Genomic DNA, 18,691 nt, shown 5'->3' on the forward strand with positions numbered 1-18,691 from the left:
ATATAACCAACCGCCATTACAAAGGCCCTTGACCAGGCAAAGCAAAGTGATGAGTTGTGAGTATGATTTTCTAGTGGAGGGAAAAGGCACTGCTTGAATTTAAAAAGGGCATAGTGCTTGGGAAAAGCCAGCTTTATTGGATAACCGAAAAACAAGGGATTCAATGTTTGATTAATAATCGATAAACAGTACCAAGTACTTTGCTTTATGTCAAAGTTGCCTCTTGATAGAGTGGCATGCCAATAATTATATGTAACTAACAGAGAAACTCAAACCTGGCTGTAATCACGCTATATTAGCAGCTTGTTTGCCACTTAAGAAAGATTAATTATATGATATTATGCGACATGGAATGTACAAAAGGCAATACCGTTGGCATGGTTGATAAAGACGTGACTCATACTTTACAATAATTTCAGTTTGAATCCTCTTTTTAGTTATGATTGACACGTAATTTATAAATCTTTAGGACATTGCTCTCATCTTAATGAACTTAAAAGGCTCAGCTCCCTATCGTATGTTTGGAAAGTGATCCAAAAATTACTTTTACATTTTACAAGGTAAAATTTCTTTCACGCAATTATTTCAAACTTTTTTTTTCAGCAGCACTGAATGTCTCAAATTTAAGGTTTTGTTGCAACTAAATAAATATTTTAAGGATAAAATTGCGTTACAGATCACGTTAGAATAACGGTTACTGTTGAAAAATATTTTAAAATGCTACATGTATAAAAAAATATAATAAATTTAAGATATTAAGTGTTACTAAAAAAAACATTTCAGGAAATTAGATATTGCCTCCAATTCTAATTATAAAATCCTCTCTGTAGTTTATAAATAAGGTCTTATAATTAGGACTGGAGATAGTACATCTTAGCACCAGCGAACCGTACAGGAAAAGAAACATAAAAGTAAAAGATAAGGTTTGATTGAGTTGGGGATAGAAAATGGAAATGCGGGCAATATATATGCCAAGTTAGATTGAGGATTGGGGTGGGTTTTGGTGTCATGATGAAGCATGATATCTGCTGTGTGCGCTTTGAAATAATATTAGAGTGAGAAATTAGAAGGAAGGCTGCAAATAGATTTATGTATAGAGATGGCATGATGACGATGCACCAAAGTTAAGGCAGGAGCGGACACCGTTGCCTTTTTGTTGATCTGCTCCAATTATGCCCCTTCCTCATCCTCCTGCCTACCCTTCAATCTCTCACTCCCTCGTTCACATTATTTTTTATTCTTCAGGCATGATTCATTTCATCCATACATTGTTTTAGCTGATTCTATCCTTCATCACAACATAATTTTTCTCTTTTCATGTCCCTGATTGCGTATTTTGTGTTATTTAGCGTTCATGTTTTTTTTCCTCCCCGAAATTATAACTTCGGAACTTCATCATGGTGTTGCACAAATATAAATATATTAAATCTATTTGAATTGTGCGGTTCTTTAATTTTCTTTTAATTAATTTTTAATGTCTCCTATAATTATTTTCGTCAGTTTTTATGTGGTGATTTATTGCCAGTCGACTATCAGCTTTTTTTTTTTTTTTGAAACTTTTCCCATTGAATGTGTCATATTTTCATTTGATCAGCAATACTTATGTTAGTATGGGATGATCATCAACATCCCAACTTCCCCCAAACCCCAACCCACACGTCACAAACAATTCACATGTACTCTTTAACTTTTTAATATAGGATCTAATTATTAGGTTAATTTTAGTCTTAAATATGAGGTATGTTTATCATATTTATCAATTTTTTCTAAATTATTCTTATGGATACTCCCTCAACTATAATTAAGTAAGTGAAGGAGGAAGAATATTAAGAAAGATTATTATGGTATTTTAGGAAAAATATGTCATATTTCTTATAATTAACTAATTTACCTAATTTTCTTAATCTTATCAGATTAGTCATTACTTGTGTGTGGATGAATATCAACGTCTCTCTCAGGTTTTACTAAATGCTATAATTAATCCCAAATCCATTACTCCATCTCTCCATGCAATCAAAACTCTTACCCCTGAGGAAAAAAATGTTAACCCTTTCATTCACCCATCTCTTCTATAAGGTAATACTTATGTCCTATTAATCTTCCCCGACTCAGTCATCTATGGCTAAAAGAACTACTACATTCGATATTTAATATAAGAGGTAGTTAGGAATTGTATTTAATCCTAAATATAAGGTTTCAATTCAATTTATCTCACATCTTGTTCTAAAATATATCTATTAATTGTAAATAATCCATATCAAAGGATAATTCTAATCATCCAATACATATTATTGAAGAAGATAGTTTAGGAAGATCATCAACACATATTTGTGATAAATAACAAGCTTAACTAATTTTAGTAATATTTTTAAATTAGTTATCCAGCGTTTATATTTAAGGACAAGAGTTAGTTAGCACACGAAAGAAAGTCCAAAGCCTGGTAGAGTTTAAATGCTGCTGTTAAACATGGAAAAAGCCAGCTATTGCAGATCATGGATGGCTGCTTCTTCTGTCGCGTGAAGCTTAGGTAAAAACGGACACGAGACGGCAAAATGTGAAACGCGTCTGTGTATTGACGTCCTTCTGGAAGGAATACATTATCTATGGGTATATCATATTGCCTTCTCGAGCAGGCGAGTGCTGAATTTATTTATCAACAGCTTCGACAGCTCTACGTCTTCCCTAGATTCCCTTCCCTACGTCATTCAACCTTCAATATAAGCCCCTTCTCTGTTCTATTCTATGATTCTATCTATCACTATTCACTCCCCCCTAACTGCCCATGAAAACGACAACCCATTTCACATCCAAAAACCCAATTAAATATCCACATAAATTCATGTAACATATTTGCTTCAATTCGTTATCACTTGTTTCCGTATTAATTCTTTTCATGATGAATCGTTGATTCGGTATGCTAAATTCATTAGCACAAACACAACACTGCTTGCTATCCATTACAAAAAGAAACGACCATCCTCTCCGACCATGTATACTGCCGGTATACCTGTTCATATATAGCAACGAATCAGTAAATGGAACCGTTAATTTATTAAAATAAGTCCGGAGATTCATGAATGTTATTAATTTTACATTTTCTATGTCCTTTCCTTTCTTTTTTTTTAAACTTTCTTCCTTATTGTGGTAAATTAATTTATTTGAATTAGTATTATTTTATAAAATAAACCACATCCGATAAAAAATATAATAATAGTACTACCTCCGTCTTTAATATAAGACCCCATTTGATTTTTATTTTGGTCCTAAATATAAGACCCCAATCCACTTTGTCTCTCATATTTATTCAATTTTTTTTCTAAAATAGTCCTTCTAATAATTATAGTTCTAATCAATACACTTGATTAGTAAGGATATTTTAGGAAAGACAACATTTATTTAGGATGAATAACTAACTTAATTTATTTTTTTAATCTCTTTAAATTAGTCAACTGATTTTTATAATTAGTATCGGAGGAGGCAGTATTATAGTATGTGCTATGGTAGAGTAATGAATGAAAAGTCACGATGAGCAGGTCTTTAATTCAAAGTTTGTAAAGGAGAGGATGATAGGAAAGTAGAACGTGATTAGTAATTGGCTTGGCTACAGGTTTCAGCATCCCAAAAAAATTTTAAAAAAAATGAAGAAGGAAGTGGAAGAGATAAGGGACCCAGGTCAATTTACAGCTCGCATGACCCCTGCCTAGAGATTCGTGATCTTCTCAATCTCTTCCACCATTTCTCTGTTCCTTCCTCCTTCTCTCTTCTGTGAAGTTCCCAACCTTCCACTCTTCATCTTCCTCCATACCTCTTCTCCTCATATATCACCCCACACGCCCTCCCGAATCTCCCTACCTCTCACACGAAGCAATGAAGGCCAACACCAACACCAACACCAACACCAAGCTCATTCTTTTTCATTCTTCTCTTCACAAACAGTCTTCACCTTTTTTACTCCCTTCCCATCGCCTCCGCCGTCTCTTCTTCTTCACCTTCTTCTCCTTCCTCTTCATTCTCACCCTCCGTACCACCACCTTCACCCTCACCCACTCCTCCTCCTCCGTCTCCGCCTCTTCCTCCACCGCCTCTCTTCCCCCCTCCGTTGCCAAAGCTCTCCTCCACTATGCCGCTGCCTCCAACGACAGCGCCAAATCCATGTCCGCCGCCGAGCTCTCCGCCATCTCCTCTGCTTTGTTTGAAACGCCTGCTCCCAATTTTCTCATATTCGGCCTAACTCCCGAGTCCCTCCTCTGGTCCGCCCTCAATCACCATGGCCGCACGGTGTTTCTCGATGAGAATGAATATGCGATCTCAAAATTCGAGCAGTCCAATCCTGGAATTGAAGCTTATGATGTTCAGTTCACCACCAAGGTGAGCGATTACCCTCAGCTTCTTTCACTCGCGAAGGCCCAGTCGAAAAGCGATTGCAGACCCGTGCAGAATCTCTTGTTCTCGGAGTGCAAGCTTGGAATCAACGATTTGCCCAACCATATATACCAAATCCCGTGGGATGTGATTCTGGTGGACGGGCCACGGGGGTATTCTGGGGCGTCTCCGGGGAGGATGTCGGCGATTTTCACAGCGGCTGTTCTGGCGAGGAGCAAGAAAGGCAGCGTCGGCGGCGAGAGAGGGAGAACGCATGTTTTCGTGCACGATCTTTACAGAGAAGTGGAGAGGATTTTCAGCGATGAGTTTCTGTGCCAAGAGAATTTGGTGGGGACGGTGGACGTGTTGGGGCATTTCGTGGTGGAAAGTGGGAGCGAGAGTGACAACGGTTCCGGATTTTGTAGAAATTCGAGCTCTCCAGTAACCTCATTGTCACTGCCGTCGGAAGGCGAAGAAGACGATTAACTTCTGAGAATCTGTAAAATAATGTTTTCCTGTTTTTTTTTTTTTGATTAATTTTATAACAGTGAAGTGTAATATATATAATTCGGAGTTACTGATAATGGTTACCCTTTCGTTTTTTTAAACCCTGCAATTCCAAAAGCCACAGGGCACCAAAGAAAAATCAGACTGTGGGATTTCAAAATTCTCAGGGTTCAACTTATTGTTGTGGGTAAATTGTGGGAGAAACTGTGATTCTCGGGGAGAGATAAGGAACAATGTGAGGAGAAAGAAATGAGGGGTGAAAAATTGAAAATTGAAAGCTGCATGGATCCATAGATGTGGGAAACATTTGACTCGTGTACGAGGCGGGAGCCGGGAGTGGAAGGGCGCGTGGGAGAGAAGAGGACAAAGAGAGTAGAGCTGAATATTCAAATTCGAATTTTCATTTTCTCTCTTTCTTGCTTTGCTTTAAACACGCCACGGTGAAATTCTCTCCGCAGTAGTCAACACCTACAAATGACGGATGATGCGTCGGTGTGAGTGGCCTGAATCCGCCGATGGTTTGGCATCGTGGTAAGATTTTTTTTGGGTGCTATGAAAACTTGGCGAGTCAATCATTGGGTCATCACGCGTGGCTCGGACAAGACACGGCGTCTATCCACGTGTCGCCACCCTATTGGCCTCTTCAACCACTGTGATTTCTACGGTCACGTGGATCTGATGCAGAAAACTGTACTCCGGTGGACGCCATAAATAAATCCCCCCCCCAAAAAAAAAAACTAATAGTGTCGGTGCCATGCCGTTGCCACGTGTGTTTATTTCAGCCCAAAGGTAATGCTAACCTGTACCCAATAGGCCGACGCTTAAAATCTTTCCCGTTGCTCTGATAATTTAGAAAGAATATCAAAAGTAATTTGTTTCTTTTAAATTGAGTCATTCTTCTCAGAACGACTGATATTGTGAATCGGATTGAGTAACTTTTTTATGAGGTGTGGGTTGGTGTAGGTGAACCATGTAGAAAATCCAAACGTGGACTGTGGACACACGACTAACAACTTGGGACGAATGTGGTTAGGGCAATGGCATTCGGGAGTTAACGACCTAACAAACCAATCATTAAATACCAATAAGTTGGTAAGTCTGGCCTATATATGTCTTATGCACCTAATTGATGTAGTATCATTTAGAACTTTTAATTAATTTAAAGGCATGTGTTGCTCATCCGGACTATTAAAACACGGAATTTTTATTAAATTAAGAGGGTGTTTGGATAGAAACCAAACCATAGTTTTAAAATTGTTTTTACGGTTTGCGAAGCAAATATGTGGAGGAGTTTGTCTCGTTTTGTGGAAAAGTACTTCTGGGAAGGACTTTTGAGGGTTGCCAAACACCCCCTAAATGATACTCCCTCCGTTCTTTATTATAAGAGATATTTGATGCTTATGGCATGTTTCCATATATAAGAGACACTTAAAAGTTGTCTCTATTTTTTTTTATTGATTTTCTATTTTACCTCTATCTATTTTGTCTCCAACTCATATTCTCTTTCCTTCCCACTTTTCTTTCTTTTAATAATTTAATTGTTCTCTCTCATACTCACTCTTCTTGTTAATGGGGGTATTGTTGGAAAAAACATTATACTTTTTACACATTAATTGTCTTCAACTAATTTTAACTGTTTTTTTTATCAACGTAATTTGGTTATTTGTCTCTTATAATAAAGAATGGAAGCAGCAGGTTATATGTTGAACAGTCTCCAAACTCCAGACCTCTTCTTCTTGCAGCTCAGTATTTTCTGTTCATTTATTAAGACGTAAATATGTAATATACTTTGGATCTTCTAACCCCCGACGAATGCTTTCTAAAAGCGGGTGGGCCTATGTAGTCCATATAATAAACCCACCATGTAATTTGTTATTGGGCTTAATGGCAAGGAGTCAAATAATTATTTTTTTAAAAAAAGGTAGCAGACATATTAAAAAAAAGAGACATGTCCTAACTCAGGTGTAGTCCTGGGACCCAACTCATCTAAATTTTATGTTAAAAAAAAAATTCTTTTAATCCTAATCACCGGCTTAATTTTTTTAAATAATTTTTGGGACACACGATTTAGCTTTTATGCACTTGGTGCTCCCTTTGGTAAAGGAAACAAGATCGTGCGCCTTTGGAGAGCTGCGACAAGCGCTCCAATAATGGAGCATCCGTTTTTTTTATTATTATTATAAATATTTTAATAATTAAATCAATCGCTTTTAAATGAAATTGAAATATATCCCGATTGAAGATATTAAAATGATATTTGTATGATAATAAAATACATCTCCAGTGCAGAAGCTTGAATAAATTTACAATTATCATACTTTGAACGCAGTTTTCGCTGTCTTACGTAATTTCTGCCTTTAATATTTTTTATCTAAATATATTAGGAAACAAACAAAAAGACTGGCTTAAAAAACAAAATAATTAAGTTGGGAATAACGTCGTGAAAAATGGCATCAAAATGGTTCTTAGTATCATATATAGAAAATTTAAAATCATTTGGTCATAAAAATTTTAATTGAGTTATATATTTTTTTTGCCAATTTTTAACTGAGTTATATTTATCGCTGGCAAAAACATCGAGTTACATTTGTTACGTAATAAACAGAATAAGAAATATGATAATGAAAATTATGTTTACACTCCAAATAAATACTAGCTAGATGCTACCACACCGGTTCTAAATTTAAATAATCACTTATAGGTTTTTAAATGTAAGTTAATTATAGTATGCCTAATACTTATTTTTCAATTTTATTATTATTATTTAATTCTTATTAGGAAAAAAAGTGAAAGACTTGAGAATGATTCACAAACATAGAGAAAAAGAAAGCTTTAATGAGAATAAAATTAAATTTTTTTATTAATTTAATGCATTTATATATATAAAAATGAGTTAGAAGTAAAAAGGACAGTAATAGTTTTTTTTTTGTTGACCACGCAGTTCATCGGAGTTTTACTCTGACTACATCTATATCTGACCCGCGTCGCGTACTTAGCTGTGATGAGTGAGTCTCCCAACAGGAATTTCTACATACATTGACACTCGAATTCGAGATCTCACTTAAGTGGTACCAAGCCGCTTACCACTTGAACCAACCCCGTTGGTGGACAGTAATAGTTGTGACATAGATTTTTAATAAAATGCAGACTAACCACCAAAAAAAAAAAAGGTGAACAAGATGTGCGAATTGCGACCCCGGGGTTATTGGCGGCACATTGGTATGAATGAAACTATTAAAGCGGGGCTGCGCATAGCATTTAATTGGATCTTGTTTGGGCCCGAAACCCGTTCCCTTTCCAAGTTTCCATGTGTGTACTCCCTCCCTCCATCATATCCCGTCAGTGGGTTTTTTTGGTATAACTGTTATTTGTCAATACGAATTAGGTCAATTAAATATAATTTAAAAATTCTTTTAAAAAATAAACCTTCAGAAACACCCTTCATTTAATAGGACATTTTGGGTTGGGGTGGGGGGAGAGAAAGGGATATTTAATGAGTAAAATAATAAAAGATGATTTTGGAATAAACTTCATTAATGAATGCGTATTTTTCTCTAAACATCTTATACTATGGAACCTACCATCACATCACTCAAAATTTTTATATTTTTCTGGAAGCATCTTATGCTATGGAACCTTCCATCACGTCACTCAATTTTTATAAAATGAAAATGGAGGAAGTAATACTCATATACTCATCTAGTTAAATAATTAACATAAAACCATATTATTACCTCCGATCCTAATTATAAAAACTAGTTAAATAATTTGAGGAGATTAAAGAAGTAACTTGAGTTAGTTATTTGTCTTAAATAGGTGTTGTCTTTCGTAAAATATCCTTGCTAATCAAGTGTATTGACTAGAACTATCATTGTTAGAAAGGCTATTTTGGAAAAAAAATGTATAAATATGAGAGACAAAATAGATTAGAATCTTATATTTATGATTAAAATAAAAATCATATAAGATTTTGGAGGTAGTATTATTTACCAGAGTACTTATAAATAGTATGATATGCAGAGGCACATAATTCAACTTCCTATCTCTTACATTAACACGAAGAAGAGAGTGCATGCAGGGGATGAGAAAATAAGGCTAACAAGAAACCCGACAGCACTGTGATTTTGATTGGCTCACATGAAAGAATTAATAATATATGGCCTCATGATTGCCCTCCCTTCTACTTTTCAGTATATTTCTTTACAATAACTCGAGCAAAACGTTCATGTGATTTAAGTAAAGCAAAAAAGCAGGGTCATCATGGGACGCGCAGTGAAACTGAGCCACCGACGAAGCAGATTCATTTTAGAGGTCTTTCGTATCAACGAGGAGACTATCCGATTGGTCAACATCCTTCATCTTTTTTGCCTTTTTCTTTTGAGGACAGCGGTGGGAATGATTATTATGAGCTTCTCGTAATTTATACATGGTCCCCACGTGTCAATTTTGATTCAGGACCCTATGTTCTAACAACCATATGTGCAACATATTTTATTCCACTATACCATATCCCACTTCTGTAAAAGAAAAATTTATTTTTAAATATAAGTCATTTATTTATAGGATAATTAATCACTCCCCCCCCAGTTCTACCTATTGAATACAATTAAAAAAATAGGCAAGAGAAATTGTGCGGTATATTTTTTTAAATATCTTTTTAACAGGGATAAATATGAAATTTTTATATGAATTTAATATATATTTTTTGATATGTGAAAGTAGGACATAAGTAACATACATTAGAGCCAGATAACTTGAATATACAGAGACAGAGTGCTACGAAAAAAGGAGGCAATGTTTGTGGCTTTGTGCGTGGCGAGACCCAAAAAGTGGTCCATTTTTCTACCACGCACAGTGATGCCGACAAATAAATGACGACAACGTTCTCGTTCACTTTTCCAGATCACTCTGATCTTCCCTCCATGCATTGCCCTCTCTTTTATTGTTGTTGCACTTTTCTCCAACGACCTTCATTTTTATTCACCAGCGCCATTTAATATCTTTCTCCTCCTCAGTTTAATCCCTTTAACTAATCTTCCAATAAGAACAGCAGTGAAAGTGCGTCATTATAACCCCGATAGAATTACCCTCAGTTAAGCTTAGCACTCACCAAGTATGGGTACAAACTAAACCCACCTTTTCAGTAATAAGTTAAAGAATCTATATATAGAAGTATTTTTATGGCACGAATAACAATATCAAGATCACATCTTATTTTATACTAACGTAACAATCTGCCATGCCAAATCGGACCACACATAACAGTACACTTTCAAGTTTATTCATTGCCCTATTATACAAGTGGGCTGATGAAAACCGAAATTAAAGAGAGATTCTGTGCAAATATGCATATGATTAACAATTAAAAGACGACAGTAATTAGAAGTCCCTCGTATAGTCAAGGAGTCATTGACAAGCGATGGGGTTTGAGGGTTTTGTAGGTCACCGGTGTCGGCGGCGAAGCGACCGCTGCTGGTCCCGGCACCGCCTCCTTGTAGCTCTCATAATTCTTGTTACAAGGCACGATGTTCAAAGTCTTGGGGTTCGGACATGGCTTAACCTTGGAGAAAAACTTGGTACACTCAGCTGCTGTTCTCTGATCGGGAAGTCCCAGAATGCAATTTCGACGCACATCCAGCACTTTGGCGTCTATCAGCTTCCTGCATTCGGGACCCACCTGGGTAAAATAATTGCCCGACAGCGTCAAATTCCCACCGCTACCCTTTAGGAGCTCCGGAAGCTTGCACAAGGACTCCGGAACGGGCCCGTAGAATTGATTATCGGCCAAATTCAAGAACTGAATCTTATCTAGGCAGGCGAAGGAGTGTGGGATTGGACCAGTCAACCAATTCTTGCTCACATCAAAGACCGTAGCCTTTGCGAGGAACCCAATCTCATAAGGTAAACAACCAGAAAACTGATTCCCCAAGAACAGCACTTCAGTGATGTTCGTGGCTTTACCGATACTACTGGGGATTGGACCGGATAACTTGTTGTTGGCGAATGTGAGATACCTGGCCGGCGTCCATCCGAATTCCTCGGGAAGGCTTCCGGTGAGCTGGTTGTTGTTGATGAAGATGACGTCTAGTTGCAACTTAAAGAGCTGCGGCGGAATCGAGCCGTAGAGTTCGTTGAACCTGAGATCCAGGAACAGAAGCTGTTGCGACTGAAAGACCTCTTTTGGGAACTCACCGGAAATCTTGTTGTTGCTGAGGTCGAGCTCGTAGAAAAATGGGAACATGGAGATTCGTGGTGGGACCTGGCCGCTGAAATTGTTGGAGTTCACGTGGAAGAATGCTAACTCTTCGATCGGGGCCAAGATCCCGAAGAGGTCCAGTTGTTTGTCTTTCTGCAGCGCCGAGAATGCATAGCCGTTAAAGTCCAGTCCGGCGACTGCTTTCTGTTTATCAAGCGGATATTGGGCGCAACGGACGCCGTTGAATTTACATACATAGGTGGACTTCTTCCAGTTTGACGTTCGCCCTTGCGGGTCGCAGATGGTCTGCTTGAATTTTAGAAGCACAGCTTTCGCTTTCTTCAACCTGGGTTCCTCTGATACACGGCGAGGAGAAGGAGGAGGTGGCGGCGGAGGTGGAGGAGGAGGAGGTGGCGGTGGAGGTGGTGAAGGAGGGGGGAGAGGAGGCGGGCATGGTTTGGGAGCAGGGGGAGGGGGCGGCGGAGGAAGTGGGCATGGTTTGGGTGCGGGAGGAGAGGTGGCGGAGGAGGAGGAGGAGGGGGCGGGCATGGTTTCGGAGCAGGAGGAGGGGGCGGCGGAGGAAGCGGGCATGGTTTGGGTGCGGGAGGAGGAGGAGGAGGAAGAGGGGGCGGGGATGGTTTGGGTGCAGGAGGAGCAGGGGGCGGAAGAGGAGGAGGGCGAGGAGGCGGGGATGGTTTGGGTGCAGGAGGAGGAGGGGACGGCGGAGGGGCCGGAGGATGAGGGGGCGGCGGAGGAGGAGGGGACGGAGGTGGACCTGGTGTGGGTGGAGGAGGAGGAGGCGGAGGAGCTTGACATTCTCCACATCCTGGGGAAGGAGCAGTAGCATTACCAGTATGGCCGCCTCCTCCTATGATAATTTCCAAAGCTTCTCGTTTCGAACTGGTCGGCTCATGAGAATATGAAGAATGAATCAGGATTGCAAGTATCAACAATAGAACACACTCAGAGATGTTACCCATCTTCAGCTTTCAGAGGGACAGGAAATTAGGATTTGTGAGCAGTGACACTTGAGGGTCGGGTGAGAGATCAAATATATAAGGAACAAGAAAATGTGTCTTGATCGTACAGGTTGAAAAGTCAGGACGATCAATACAACCATAAATGATCCATCCACAGCCAAAAAAAAAAAAAAAGAGATATAGTGCCTTGCCCTTTTTCCCTTCTGCTGACGACGTTTTATTGTCTACGAGGCATCCTTCATGGTAGACCCCCTCCCTAAAGCTCTCAACTTTAACACTAAAGATGCTTCATGCTACTAAACAAAACACATGCACGCACCGACAATGTGGATTGACTTGACTTAAAAAGAAAATTTGGGCTACTCCATGGCTGATAAAATGCCAGTGATCTTCAAGTAGAGCTCTGCGGAAAAATCTTCGCTTCACTGGGCCTCTGGTTCAAGGAAGACGACAAAAATAGTTTGTCACGAACTTTTGCACACAAATTCCCCAGTTACTATCATTTGCAAGCTGCAGTCAACAACTCCGACGTGTACTATAATCATACGAGAGGAAGAAAGGATCCAACTGTTAAGGATGCAGTTCTGTTAAGAAGGAAAAAAAACACACTCGTGAGGTGGAGACATGACGCATGCACACCTTAAATTTTCATGGAAGCTGAAAATAAAGGAGAGACAGAGACATATGGATGGGGCGAGCAGTCCATTAAACGATGTCGCTGGTGGCATGTGATCATTGTACATCATTCGCGCCTAACAAAGTTAAAAACTTGCTGCGTAAATAGAGCCATTTTGCCCAACAAAAATGGCTGGTGTGACGAGGTATACAGTACATGTACTTCTAGATACGGGTTGAATTCGAAGGTTGCGTTGTTCCAAAACAGAGTTTTCTTTGTTTTTTCTTCTGCCAAATTCCAAAACAGAGTTTTCACCTTCATGTTTTTTTTCACCTTTTATTTTAAATCCTCTTTTCTTTTCTTTTGTCTTCTGTGACAGCGGGCTCCCGCACTTTGTTCTCTCAACTGGACATTTGTCTGTAAGCAAACTGAAGAGCTCAGTGAAATACGAGTGGTTCAATCCCATTTTCTCATTTCATGAATCTTGAAGTTTTAATTTGTACTGCACTGTCTATGCACTGGGCAGATTCCGGAAGAATAGATTAGTTAATAGTGGCATATTAGTACCCCCATTAATATAAGCTCATTTGATGGGGGTACTGCTATAAATAAGATGACAAATATTAATAGCGCATGAGACATGTTGATGGATCATTCAATGCCTCTGTTCATGCCAGGTCATCAATCACGCAATCATGTGCTTTTAATTAGAGTTGGAAGCTTCTGGAAGAGACAGTCTTGTCATTACTTCTTCTACCTAGTTAGCTTTGTTATCTTTATTATTTTAAAAATAAGTCTCAAGTAAAAAAAAAAAAAAGAGCATATAATTAGATATAGATATATTTCTTGAATTTCATTTAATACCGATATGTTCCAAGTGATTTAACATTCAATTTATAAAAGATGCAACTTTGACTTAATAATGTAAGAGCACTTGACTTATAAATAATGTGATTTGACAGAAATAAGACTTATAAGTAATTTAACTTCATTTGTAAATATTAAATTCTTTAAAACCTGTTAATATTAAATGAAATCTGGGAGACATATTTTATATTTACTTACTTGAGACCTCTGTATAATTTTTCTATTCAAAAATTAGGAAAAATTAATTTGCAAGTCTCTATAATTTTATTTGATTTTTAATTATGTCTTTGTAGATTTTTTTTGGGGACCTTCTCAATTATAGATATTAATCCCTGTACTTATAATCCACTAACCCATTAATTTTTGAGCTTAATAACATTTACCTTCTGTTTGGATGGGAAGAAAAGTTGAGAGGAAAGAAAATGAGAGGAGAGAAAATGGAGAGAATAGAAAATTAGAGAGAAAATATTATCATCTCTCATGTTTAGATGGACAAGAGAAAATAGAATTAAAAAAACAGGTAAATATATGAATGACTAAAATACCCTTTCTGTTATATCAAAATATATCTTGATTAAGATCAAATTAAATGTCATAATGAAAAACCATATTTACATTAACATAATCATATAATTTAAAATCAAATTATTTGATAAAGATATATTATCATGTTATTATATTTTAATATCAAATAATTTTGTAAAACAAACGTTTTGTGTAATGTAATGTTAAAAAAACAAAAACAACAACTCTACTTGTTTTTCCTTTAATTTCATTTTAGAAAGATTTTTTCAATTTTAGCTATTTTATTTTTTAATCAAACAAACACAGAGGGAAGACTTGATAATAATAAATAAAGTACATATGTTTGCTGAAAAAACATATGGGATTGAACGAATCTGAAAGTAAATTCAGGTCAAAAACCAAAAAAAAAAAAAAGAATTCTGAAAGTAGTATGAATGTATGATAGATGAAAGTTAGCCTTTGGAAGATTTTGACTTGAAAACAAATTGATAATTATAGATGACAGAAGATATACTCCAATCATAAATAAAACCTATTTTATAATGTAAATTATATTATAAAATAGCTAACTGATATAATCTAACCATATATATAAGATTGCGTTTGTTATTGGAATGATATCAAATTCAAATATTTTGGATGCGAATTACAATTATAAATAATTTATTATCACGATAGCCAGAAAATTTTAAAATATATATATTGGTTATTGAAAGACAAAATTCAAAATATATATGGCGAGATCGGGAGAAGTTGGGAAAGGAACGAAAACCCGAATTTAGGGTAAATCCCACCTCATGGTCTTCGGATGATGAACAATTTGACCTGAGTTACAGATACGAGCTCCTATTTCATTGCTCTTTCTGTTCTTCGCTAACCAATCTGTTCTTCGCTAACCAATCTGCCACCTCTTTCTTCTGATCACATCATCTCGCTGACCTCCTTCTCCTTTTATAAATTCTCCCAAACTTCTCTCAATTCCCTCCACAATCAACTACATACAACAATGGCGTCCTCTCTAACATCAGCGTCCTTGTGTCTCTTTCTCCTTCTTCTCTCCTTCTTGGCTCTCGGCTCTGCTCTGGACATGTCCATCATCGACTATGACGCAAAGCACTTGCCCAAAGGTGCTCTCAGAGACGAAAGGCAGGTGAGGAACATGTACGAGTCCTGGCTCGTCAGGCATGGCAAAGCCTACAATGCTCTGGGAGAGAAGGAGAGGAGGTTTCAGATCTTTAAGGATAACCTCAACTTCATCGACGAGCACAACATGGTGGAGAACCGGTCCTTCAACCTCGGTCTCACCCGTTTCGCTGATCTCACCAACGACGAGTTCCGGTCCATGTATCTGGGAGCCAAGATGAACCGATCCACGCGACTGCTCTCCGGCTCAAGGAGGAGCGATCGGTACGCCTACCGTGCCGGCGACCAGTTGCCTGACACCGTGGATTGGAGAGCCAAGGGCGCCGTTGTTCCAGTTAAAGATCAAGGCCAATGCGGTTAGTCCATATCTAAATGTCTCCTTTTCTTGTCGGTTTCTGGATCAAGATCCTGCGTTGGACTTACTTGTGGATATATTCCGATAGAACCGGCGCATTTTTGCCAAACGTGGTCCTATCAGAGGACATATTCCGATAAAACTGTTAAGGACACCTTTTAAGAATTTTTTGGGTTAAAAAAAAAAAAGTTTTATACAAAGCACTGTCATTTAGTAAAACTTGTCATGCTTTAGTAGATGATTAGATAAGAAAATCTGCATTAAGTAGGCGGGCACTGTTTTCATTAAATGAGATTATTAATGGTGTGGGGCTCAAAAAATGAAGGGAGTTGCTGGTCATTCTCTACGATTGGAGCGGTGGAAGGGATCAATCAAATCGTGACTGGGGACCTGATATCTCTGTCAGAGCAAGAACTGGTGGATTGTGACAGAACTTACAACCAGGGGTGCAATGGAGGTCTCATGGACTATGCTTTTGAGTTCATCGTCAACAATGGAGGCATTGATACCGAAGAGGATTACCCTTACCGTGCTCGCGACGGTGCATGCGATCCCAACAGGGTAAGACTTTGATTTGCAAGTTTCTAGGCCATCTACCTGCTCTAATACTAATATTAGATGTTGTGTTTGGATTCTCAGAAAAATGCCCGAGTCGTCACCATTGATGGATACGAAGATGTGCCAGAAAACGATGAACTTTCCTTGATGAAGGCTGTTGCAAACCAGCCAGTTAGTGTCGCCATTGAAGCTGGTGGCAGGGCATTTCAGCTTTATCACTCGGTAATCATACTCTAAACACGTCTTGCCATTAGCAGTCTCTAAAGAAGTGTGTTTGCTGAAAATGAAATGGAATATATTGGCAGGGTGTATTCACAGGGCAATGTGGAACGCAGCTAGATCATGGAGTGGTGGCGGTGGGATATGGAACAGAGAATGGAAAAGATTACTGGTTAGTGAGGAACTCGTGGGGTCCAAAGTGGGGTGAAGAAGGTTACATAAAGCTGGAGAGGAACGTGGCAGGTGGGAAGACAGGTAAGTGCGGGATCGCAATGGAGGCATCGTACCCTACAAAGAAGGGTAAGAACCCTCCAAATCCCGGGCCTTCCCCTCCGTCTCCATCAAAGCCTGAAACCCAATGTGACGACTACTACTCTTGTCCTTCTGGATCCACTTGCTGCTGCCTCTACCAGTACCAAAACTTCTGCTTTGGATGGGGATGCTGTCCTCTTGAATCTGCAACATGCTGTGACGATCATTCTAGCTGCTGTCCTTCTGATTATCCTGTTTGTGATACCCGAACTGGAACTTGCAGAGTCGTAAGTATTACTACTGCATAACACTCTTAGATGTATATATTTGCTTTTATGAGTTCACTGATGGGGTTGAGCTGCTATGAATGAAACAGAGCAAAGAGAACCCGTTCGGAGTAAAAGCTTTTAGGCGATCCCCAGCTTCAAGCACGGGAGGCCAACAGAGATCTGCTGCTACAATCAACTTTGCTTGATTACTAGCCTTTCTCTGAGGACTCAGGACGGACAATGAGGAACATGGGAGCGAATGCGATTTCAGAATATATGCATGCATTTCCAAGATGATTTTTCACTGCTGTAAATATTGGCTGCTGTTTTATCTTGAAAGTCGAAAGAAGTTCTGGGCGATTAATCACACGTTCGGAATTGTGAACAAATCGTGCAAAATCAAAAGAATGAAAAAATGGATGTGAATGTTACCTCCTGAAGTTGGATATTGCAGAGACTTGTATATTCTTGGAATTTAAAGAGTTTATTGTACTATGCAGATTGTTCTAACAATGTCTTATCGGGTCTCAGGCATTGTTTTCTTTGTAGAGATCAGGCTGAGCCGCTGAAGACAAAACACACACATCGCCTTGTTTATTTACTGTATGTGCGAAATCCTCTTCTCTGATCATAGTTGTTAACACGCTAAAACCTCACAAATACAGATAGGGGTGAGCAACAAACCCATTACCCGCTAACCCGCCCATGATCCATAAAATTTTTGCCCATTTAAGCCCGCCCAATTAGCCCAAATAAGAGATTATAAACGGGCGGGCTTAAATGGACAGGGTAACCCATTAAACGGGTTGGGCTATAGGCAAGGTATTGGGCTGCCCATACCCGCTCGTTTAAGTTTTAATTTTTTAAAAATATTTTTATTCTTCGTTTAATTGATAATATTGTTTCTCATTCATCTTTTATCAAACATTCATGCTTGTCTAAGCTTTTATTTTATCCTTTAGGTGAAAGTTGGAACTTTCAAAATTTATGAGACTTTATGATTGATGACTACTTTTATGATTTTATTAGACTTTGATTGTTTGCGAATCTAAGTGAGGTTGTGTGATTGAATATGATTGATGTTATTTCATATTTGATTTGCTATTTGGCATGCAAAATTTATTGACAGCGTCATAAAGTTACATATACAAAATAACTATACTGAAAAAAATTTAAAAAAAATAAATGGGTTACCCCGTAACCCGGTTAGCCCAAATGGGCTGCCCCGTAACCCATTTAATATGGGTTAAATGGGCTACTACTGGGTTATGGGTTAGCCCATGCCCATTTATGAATAAATGGGCGGGCTATGGACTAACCTTCGAGTTAGCCCACCCCGCCCATTGCTCAGCCCTAAATACAGATTTAGTTAAGATGTAACTAAATAACTAAATGCTTAAAAGCTAATCTTTTACTGACTAAAATCAAATGTAAATCCAAAGAAAGGAAAGATGAAAAGGCGTGAGCATTGCAAGAGAGGCATCAGTTTCTTCAACGAATATTACAATAACAATATCCGAGTGGACCGACAGCTCCCAGAGTCGAGTCAAGCGCCACAAGTAACACAATACTCTTGTACAATTGGCTTCCTATCCAAATGCCCTAGCTAGTTCCTTTACGTAACATTATAAAATTACAACTCAACAAGCAAATTATATATAAAATCATATTCGCCTACCATTTCTCATCTACCAAAATTAATTAGTACGACCAAGAAGTTGCAACCAGCTTTCCCCCTTCCTTTCTATGATTAAAAATTAAAAAAAAAAACAAATTTAGAACTTGGAACGCAGAAAGTAAACAAAATCAACCTTTGGGTTTTCCTACGTAAGTGGATTTATA

At 38.3% G+C, this 18,691-nt stretch overlaps 3 protein-coding genes across 3 annotated transcripts; 2 read left to right on the top strand and 1 right to left on the bottom strand.

Annotated features, from left to right (window-relative positions):
• Positions 1-3,689: 3,689 nt before the first annotated feature.
• LOC114725325 (protein IRX15-LIKE-like) lies at positions 3,690-5,149 on the top strand. The gene has a single exon (XM_028911826.1). It carries the CDS (start codon positions 3,868-3,870, stop codon positions 4,846-4,848), a length of 981 nt encoding a protein of 326 aa, XP_028767659.1. The 5' UTR covers positions 3,690-3,867; the 3' UTR covers positions 4,849-5,149.
• A 4,901-nt stretch (positions 5,150-10,050) lies between these two features.
• On the bottom strand, positions 10,051-17,512 carry LOC114725322 (uncharacterized protein At4g06744-like). The gene is made up of 3 exons (XM_028911822.1): positions 17,502-17,512; positions 11,673-12,051; positions 10,051-11,591 (listed from the first exon to the last, which is right to left on the bottom strand). Exons 2-3 carry the CDS (start codon positions 11,888-11,890, stop codon positions 10,268-10,270), a joined length of 1,542 nt encoding a protein of 513 aa, XP_028767655.1. The 5' UTR covers positions 11,891-12,051; positions 17,502-17,512; the 3' UTR covers positions 10,051-10,267.
• On the top strand, positions 14,961-17,216 carry LOC114725323 (probable cysteine protease RD21B). Its single transcript, XM_028911823.1, has 5 exons — positions 14,961-15,552; positions 15,877-16,112; positions 16,191-16,331; positions 16,415-16,867; positions 16,957-17,216. Exons 1-5 carry the CDS (start codon positions 15,060-15,062, stop codon positions 17,053-17,055), a joined length of 1,422 nt encoding a protein of 473 aa, XP_028767656.1. The 5' UTR covers positions 14,961-15,059; the 3' UTR covers positions 17,056-17,216.
• Positions 17,513-18,691: the final 1,179 nt, after the last annotated feature.

This window comes from Neltuma alba, unplaced genomic scaffold (assembly GCF_004799145.2).
Source record: "Neltuma alba isolate B1F8T4 unplaced genomic scaffold, ASM479914v2 tig00012242_pilon, whole genome shotgun sequence".
NCBI lineage: Eukaryota > Viridiplantae > Streptophyta > Magnoliopsida > Fabales > Fabaceae > Neltuma > Neltuma alba.

What these genes read in the sequence shown, in the direction of transcription:
- LOC114725322 (XM_028911822.1), bottom strand. Translation starts at nt 11,890, where the DNA reads ATGTGGAGAATGTCAAGCTCCTCCGCCTCCTCCTCCTCCACCCACACC. An exon ending in CCCTCTTCCTCCTCCTCCTC is followed by an intron (nt 11,592 to 11,672) that starts CTCCCGCACCCA and finishes CTCCTCCTCCTC; the next exon opens with CTCCGCCACCTCTCCTCCCG.
- LOC114725323 (XM_028911823.1), top strand. Translation starts at nt 15,060, where the DNA reads ATGGCGTCCTCTCTAACATCAGCGTCCTTGTGTCTCTTTCTCCTTCTT. An exon ending in GTGCATGCGATCCCAACAGG is followed by an intron (nt 16,113 to 16,190) that starts GTAAGACTTTGA and finishes TTGGATTCTCAG; the next exon opens with AAAAATGCCCGAGTCGTCAC. An exon ending in GAACTGGAACTTGCAGAGTC is followed by an intron (nt 16,868 to 16,956) that starts GTAAGTATTACT and finishes TGAATGAAACAG; the next exon opens with AGCAAAGAGAACCCGTTCGG.
- LOC114725325 (XM_028911826.1), top strand. Translation starts at nt 3,868, where the DNA reads ATGAAGGCCAACACCAACACCAACACCAACACCAAGCTCATTCTTTTT.